Genomic DNA, 7,969 nt, shown 5'->3' on the forward strand with positions numbered 1-7,969 from the left:
ATGCATGATCAACAAATGAAGACTAGCCTACTTGCAATATGTGCAATGATGTAATAGCTTTGCGTAGCTTGTTCCAGCTCCGGGAGCTGTCCACAGAGTCCGCTAGTCTCCCCCCAATGCTCTTTCATCAGACACCCACCGCTCCTCCTCCAGTACACCACGTGGAGCGGTGTATATCATAGTGGTGTTGTATGGACGCAAGATGCTCATTATCACACATACATATATTGTGTTACCCAGTGAGGAGAGGGGGACGTCTCAATGCACTGTGCAAACATCCTACTTGCTATATACCCATCAAAAACAGGTGTTGTCAATCACAAGACTGGCGGGATTATGGAAACGCACTCATTATTATTTTCTCTGAAGAGCAGCTCTTGAGTAAAGAAAGATGATGAGAATATTTGGACAGGTCTTATGTAAGAGAGGTTTTCGTATCCTAGAATTGTATAGGCGTCATGTATCCGACTGCACAGTCACGTGGACACAACAAGCGTCCATATGTCAAGAAGAGCAACGCCTTCACCTGAATGAGCCTCTCTCACAGATGCCCTAACTACGTCGACCGGCCATGGTTGTAATATTTACTATTGATTGGCACACTATGAGGTGTTCAATCTGAAAATCAACTCTTCGGCATATACACGTAGTTCTAACATGACCATCCGTATGCGAATGGGATTCTGTATGAAAATGCGTGTTGGAGATGTAGGCTATTTCTAAAGGAACCTTCAACTATTCTGAACATCAGCACAGAAGGTAAGATGAATCTCGGAAATCAATGAATTTGAACGTTGTTATATGCAACAGTTCAGTACAAGGATGAATTTGATGCCTGCGCGCATTCCAAAAAAAAAAGCTCAATGCCCAAGCTCAGAAAGGCTATCTATACCAAACATGCCATTTCATTTTCCTGCAGCAATAGGCTAGATAACTAAAATAACCATTATGCGGTTTATAACTGATTCTTTCTTTTTAGGGGGTGTATGTATGATGATGATGATGAATGAAAAGGGTATCGTTTCTGGTTGCTACTCAGCAATTCAAACCTTATTCACCCACCAGCCTTGAATGAATGCAGTCACTGTTTAGTACATTTACACACAATATTGTATATTTTATCAAATATCTATTTAAAATACTTAAAAAGACAAGTAATAATGTAATCATTCAGTATGGTCATTTTTAAGAGATAATATTGGTATGTCGACTAGGCTGTCCTTTCCCAAGTTCACTGACAATTTAGTCACTGGTCAATCAATACCTTGCTAATACCCTGCCACCTCTTCTGCACCCATGCACACTGCATAACCTTTCATTTCAATGTTTATAATTTCCCTCAACACACATTATACTTTTAGATATTCATGAACAATAAATATTTATGCATGCGTACTTGGCTCCAGCAAATGATGTTGTACCATTAGCGTAGACGTTTGTCACGTGTTATCTGTTGTTGAATTAGGACCATAGGGCAGACTAGTGTAATGTGCAGTGAATCAGGCCCAAAAACGAGATGTGTGAACTGGAGGAGTTGCAGGGGAGTATTTAGTGTTATATGAGCCATAGCCTTGGTCAAGTGAAGCACGACATGAGCTTTCTCACCAAGGCCTCTTGATAGCATTGTAATTGTGTTTTAGTGCTCAGACCAAGGCTGGAATTATCATCATAATGTCATGCATAAACTACAATCATCATTGAATCACGATAGTGCATGAATTACAACCTTCATTGAACATGAGTTCTGCATGTCCTTGTCTGTTATTTCCACCTTAGAAACTTGTATAACTGAAAACACATTCAGCTTAAACATGTATATTTCCTACTCTGATTCAGGAGCTTTTACACTGTGAACAATCAACCAGCACAGCCATGGCCTCCCTCGGTGGTCTGTTGCCAAGGGGAACAGTCCTTGCTGAATGATAGAAATATAGAGTTAAGGAAAGACGGAGAGACAGAGCAGCCTTGAGGTACAGAAGAAGAGATGGTCGTCACTGACAGGAGTTCGAGCACTCCTGTGCCCAAGAAGCAGGAACCAAAGAAGAAGAAGAGGAAGTCCCGCCCCCATGGCCTGCCCTCCCCAGCGTTGTGCTGCGCATGCGGCCTGTGCATCATGCTGGCAGGCATCAACATCACCCTGGTGGGGGCATTCGCCTTCAGCACCTTGGTGCCCTCTGCCAACCCCCCCATCATCATAGGGCCCATCCTGCTCCTGGTGGCCTTCTCTTTCTTCGGAGCGTGCTGTGTCTGCAGCCGCCTGCCCCCCGCCCAGGGCTCCCGGAGATCGAAGGTGGGCGGGAGGAGCATGGGGATGATGGGGCGGGGAGGTTTAGCTGGGGGAGCGACGTTTGAGATCGAGACAAGTGAGCACACTTTGCAGGACACCACGGCAGTACAGCTCAGCCCCTCGGCCTCACCGGGGTCATCACGGGCATCCAGCCCCGAGCGGGATGCTCCTGATCCCGCCCCCCCAGGGACCTGCAAGCTTTTCACCATGGAGACCAATGGCCCCACCTCCGCCACGGCCTACTACTCTGCCGCCTCGGCCGGGGGAGGGGCTGTGAGGCTCAACCTGCCACGTGATGATATGGCCACCTAGCACAGCCCTGACTTACGCACTGAAGCAAGAGCTTCATGCCCCAGGGGACTGATGCAAAACTATGTAAATATGAACTAGGATTGATGATATACAGACAGTGTTTCAGTGTGTCTAGCCATTTTGTGTAGTGCCATTTTTCATGTTTATGACAAGCTATCAGAGTTTTATTGCATTTGTTTTTGTTTTTTCCAACAGCCAAACAGTAATTAGCATGCAATTCAACGTTGAAGGAACATGGGTGACGGTTTCGTTGGAATTGATGTTCCTACCTCCTCAGAACTGTTCTCTTTAGAATCCTCTCTTAACATGCATGGGGCATTATTATAAGCAGTTTCTAACCAGAAAGCAAAATTAGGGAATTTAAGCGTTTTCTCTGTGGCATTTCTGAGGGGTAAAACAAAGTGATGTGTCCCATTTCTTTGACCGTCTGGACCTCCGTGATGGACATTTCAGCCGATTACTCTGACGTCACTTTGTTGTTGTTGCCAGAACTGAAAGGTTTGACACGAAATGGCAATGAGTTTAATGCTATCATTTAAATACTTAGTGATGTTTGACATTACAGTATGTGCTGCTTTGGTCTTAAATTAGATTCAAAGATGGGGTCGCAAGATTCCTTTGCAATATAATCTCAACTGAAAGGATCAGCAACAGAGGACTAATATTCATTTTTCCTCAATTGTTTCTACAGACAAAACATTATGGATGATATGCAGTGTACATCAGGGGTTGGCAACAAGTGGCCTGCGGGCCAAAACTGGGTCGCAAGTGATTCGTTTTTTGGAATCAGAATTTTTACTACAAACATAGAAATGCGCCATTTTCACATACAGTGGCAAGAAAATCCTTTGGCATTACCTGGATTTATGCATAAATTGGTCATAAAAGCCACAACAATAAACAAACAGTCTGCTTAAACTCATAAACAATTATATGTACTCGTGTCTTTATTGAATACACTGTATTTTTTTATATACCTTTTATTTAACTAACCTCATTGAGCATTCTGCACTGTGCTTTTGCAGTCAACTCCTAGGGAGACTAGCAAGAGTGCAGAAATTTGTCTTACCGTGGACTGATTTTAGAACATTTTGTAACCCTTTCCAGCTTTTTGCAAGTCAACAATTCTTAATCTTAGGTCTTCTGAGATCTCTTTTGTTTGAGGCATGATTTACGTCAGGCAATGCTTCTTGTGAGTAGAAAACTCACAAAATGTGATTTAAAAAAAAAAAAAATTATAGGGCAGGGCAGCTCTAACCAACATCTCCAATCTTGTCTCATAGGTTAGCTGACTCCTGACTCCAATTAGCTTTTGGAAATGTCATTTGCCGAGGGGTTCACATACTGTTCCCAACCTACACTGGGAATGTTTGAGTTATGTATTCAATATATTTTGTGTTATTAGTTTAATCACTCTGCGTTTGTCAATTGTCTATGAAGATCAGATCAAATTTTATGACTAATTTATGCTGAAATCCAAGTCATTCCAAAAGGTTCACTTACTTTTTCTTGCCACTATGGTGATGTTGGGGTAGTGCTGGACATGATTTAATATGTTCCGTTAGGTATAGCCCTATGTCTAACATGGACATCACACCAAGATCCAAACTGCTTTAATATTGATTCAGAAGATTGAACATGCTTTGATTTTCTATACAGAATAAACAACTTCTTTCTTGAACTGCATTGTTGGTTAAGGGCTTGTAAGTAGCATTTCACGGTAAGGTTGTATTTGGCGCATGTGACAAAACGTTTTATTTGAACTAGTGTTTACCATGTCCCAGCCAAGTATTTTGTCATAGCCTAATATATGTATTTCATGTGAGGAAAGTCAACTCCCCCTACAGGGAGTGGGCTTGTTGTAAATGTGTGTAGTGTCAAGATGTATGTAAACTATCAATGTTGGCCATGTATTTCAAAATGTATTCTGGTTTGATAACATCTTTAACAATGTATTTTTTTGAAAATTAAATTGACTTAATTTGATAACAATACATGTGCTACTACTAAAATATCAATAAAATACATGCTCATATAAAATGGATCACAAAGAGAGTTTGTTGCAGCAAACTGCATGAATTTTATTTTTTATCAAAAGATGGGCAAAAAACCCATTCCTCTGATGGATGCACAGTGGTGGCTGTTTGTACGTCACAGGTGACTGTGTCTGTTCTTGCTTGGCAGTACTTGGGAGCTGGTCATTTGGGAGAGGTAACCATATGCCCTTTCTTATCTTCTCCCAGCTGATGAACTGTAAGATCTGTCTCCAGAGCTTCCTCAGCTGTTTGATTAGACTGAACACATTGAACAGACTGACCACCAAAGGGCCACACCAAACACCAGGATCACTCCTATCATGTAGATCCCTCAAACTCAACTCTGGACCTCAAAGCCAGATCCACTGCATTGTTTAATTGTTCTCTAATCAGGGACTGATTTAGACCTGGGACATCAGGTGGGTGCAATTAATTATCAGGTAGAACAAAAAACCAGCCCAGCTCCAGACCTCGTAGGATTTGAGTACCCCTGATGTAGAAGATCAGGAAGCTGAGACCGCGTTTGCAGAGAGTCACCCTCGCTGTACCAGGTTGGCAAATAGCATCAACCTTCAGAGCAGGAAAGCGTGACCTAAGCATTTAAAAGAGCATAGAACATTTACATCAAGAATGGTGAGCAGAATACTTGTTATCAGCCTGGAAACATTTATTTCGAATGTCAACTGAAACCAGTATTCTACGATTTCAACTGTAAACATTAAGAATTGTCCATAGGGACATTTTGACATCCTAATATATGTAAGATTCCATTGAGAAAGAACTAACTCCATGCAAGACTCTGCCCGGGTGACATGATAGTATCACTGACATTTTGAACCAGAGTCATGGGTAGACACCGGCTCTATAGTTTGAGCCCAATATGGCTTCTCCTCATTCTGTCTCTGCCTGCATGTATACTGACTACCACCAGGGGATGGTAGTGCTTGCAAATGTGTCCTTTGTTCTCACGTTATGTAACAGGGTATTGTCCAATAGAGCCAGTAGATGTCAGCAGAGCATAAGGTGTGTGTGTGTGTGTGTGTGTGTGTGTGATTATGCAGACTAAGTGAAAGTGGGTCTGACCATGCACAAACTTTCTAGCACATAAATGCATGCCATGATGCACTTGCACAGGATCTCTGACCACAGTGATAATGATCATGGTTGATGTTGCAACGTGTCTATTTTTGCATTAAAGCACAGGGGGTCTAATGTCCCCATCATTCATAGCATGTTTTCATCAATAACCACTGCTTAAAAAACATAGTTGCTTATCTCAATTGATTTCACAAATCACACCAAGATTACATTGATTAACATCTTGCGATATCAATTGTTTATAAAGGAGACCTTGTAAATACATTTGGAATGAAGCCCTTTCGGATGCTGCATGGGTTTTTGAATGGCCTACTTTCCGAGTAAACTATAGCCACTGCACTAATAAGTGGATTGGGCTGATTGGCCCTATCATAACCACTTCTAAGAGCAGTTAGTCTTCCCCACTTTCAACAGTTCACTCTGTGATAATGAGCCTTATTTGTAGACAACGCTAGGCTTTCTATCAACTGTCGCTTTTGATATGATAAACCAGGGTTCTCCAACTGGCGGTTTTGAGATATGATAAACCAGGGTTCTCCAACTGGCGGTTTTGAGATATGATAAACCAGGGTTCTCCAACTGGCGGTTTTGAGATATGATAAACCAGGGTTCTCCAACTGGCGGTTTTATTTGCCCCCCCCACAATTTTTATTGTTGGACATAAAACACTGTAAAAACACCAGCAAATAAGCTACATGTGAGTTTAATTTTGGAAATCTGTTCCAAAGTATTCCCACACATAATAGAGAGATGTGATCGGATACAAATGGGCGACCGGTAGCCTAGCGGTTAGGAGCGTTGGGTCAGTAACCGAAAGATCGCTGGTTCAGATCCCCGAGCCAACTAGGTGAAAAATCAGTCGATGTGCTCTTGAGCAAAGCACAACCCTAATTGCTTCCCTACATAGTGCACTACTCTTGACCAAGGGTCCATGTTGCAGTGCTTGGCTCGAATTGGGATGCAGACTGGTAAAAGCTGTGATTATATCCTAGAATTAGATGCACTGCAACACTAGCTATCTGTAAAGCATCTCCTTGAGGTGATGACTGACTGAAAGGGAATTAGACTGTTGATGTTATCTAAGGAAATCTCTTCTAATCCAATACTGGAGAGTCGACCTAAGGTGACACAACTTAGCAATCAACATATGTTCTAACACTTGTTAGTGCATAGCTGTATTTTGTTCTCTATAACTCAAGGATGAGACAAGTTGATGGAGAATGTTATGACATATACATGTTGTGAATTACTGTTGCATAACAGCAACAATGGTTATGAATATCATTATTTTAACCCAGTCTCCTCTTTGGTGTTTACACTAGGGCTCCTCCGCTAAGTTCAAGCACCCAGTGTAAAAAGTGGTATTCTATCCGTACTCATTAACTGCAGTAATACTTGCAGCATCAAGTGTTATTGCCTCTCCTTTCCCTGGAATTTTACTTCAATACTATGAACTATTTTACAACAAATGCCATTGACAATATAATTCCACAGAATCTGTGTTCCTGAGAAGACTGATCGTACAAAGTCTGTGATTAGCTCCTATCAAGAGCTATCAAGAAACCTGTATGTACAGTAGTAGAGATAGATGATGCCTGTTGAGACAGACTAGATGGCGTGCAATGAGTTGAGACACTGGCCTGTTCGATGAACTCTGAAAGCTGGTTAGCATTAAGAGCAAAAGAACAGCTGTGCCTAAAGGCAAACATTTCAGCTGTACCAGGGACCAAAATTGAACGACTATGATAGATTCGACCAAACCCAGAAACAGCCATCAAATCCACTCTGAACCGGCTGAATTCTGCTGCTGCTTGTGTGTGTGTGTGTGTTGCTTGGCTGTGTGTGAGAGCCACAGCAGTTTGAATGAGTCAGGGAGGGGAGGGGAGGGGAGATGTGAGAGAGTAATCAGGCAGAAGAGATTAGGGGAAGACGAGCTGCTATGCAGAGGAGAGGATCTATGAAAGCAGACAGTGGTTACGTAACCCATATAACCTAGTTTACTCCTATCTGCTCTGGCGGGAAGTCTACTGAAGACGTGAGGATTGACTTTTTGTCCTAAAAACAATATAATAAATATGAAAACTTTAGGTTTTTACATACATTCTATTGCATCTTCTGCTTTTCCATCACATTGTCTGTCTCTCTAAGGGTCCTTGATAGATTCATTTGATATATCGTTTTTTCAGTGTGAATGAAAGAATACAAGGGGATGGTAACACTTTATGACCGAAAAGTT

At 41.9% G+C, this 7,969-nt stretch overlaps 1 protein-coding gene across 2 annotated transcripts; it reads left to right on the forward strand.

Moving 5' to 3' along the window:
- The first annotated feature begins 258 nt into the window (after window positions 1-258).
- Window positions 259-4,652, forward strand: tmem275a (transmembrane protein 275a). Of its 2 annotated transcripts, XR_004827810.2 has the most exons (3): window positions 259-759; window positions 1,837-2,662; window positions 2,795-4,652. XR_004827810.2 is itself a non-coding variant. In XM_035788225.2 (2 exons), exon 2 carries the CDS (start codon window positions 1,985-1,987, stop codon window positions 2,597-2,599), a length of 615 nt encoding a protein of 204 aa, XP_035644118.1. In that variant the 5' UTR covers window positions 260-759; window positions 1,837-1,984; the 3' UTR covers window positions 2,600-4,652. The 2 variants fall into 2 exon arrangements, 1 of the variants encoding a protein (XP_035644118.1); XM_035788225.2 differs by having other exon boundaries at window positions 260-759; window positions 1,837-4,652.
- Window positions 4,653-7,969: the final 3,317 nt, after the last annotated feature.

The sequence above is a fragment of the Oncorhynchus keta genome, chromosome 15 (assembly GCF_023373465.1).
Source record: "Oncorhynchus keta strain PuntledgeMale-10-30-2019 chromosome 15, Oket_V2, whole genome shotgun sequence".
NCBI lineage: Eukaryota > Metazoa > Chordata > Actinopteri > Salmoniformes > Salmonidae > Oncorhynchus > Oncorhynchus keta.

Coding starts and splice junctions, on each gene's coding strand:
- tmem275a (XM_035788225.2), top strand. CDS start 1,985: ATGGTCGTCACTGACAGGAGTTCGAGCACTCCTGTGCCCAAGAAGCAG.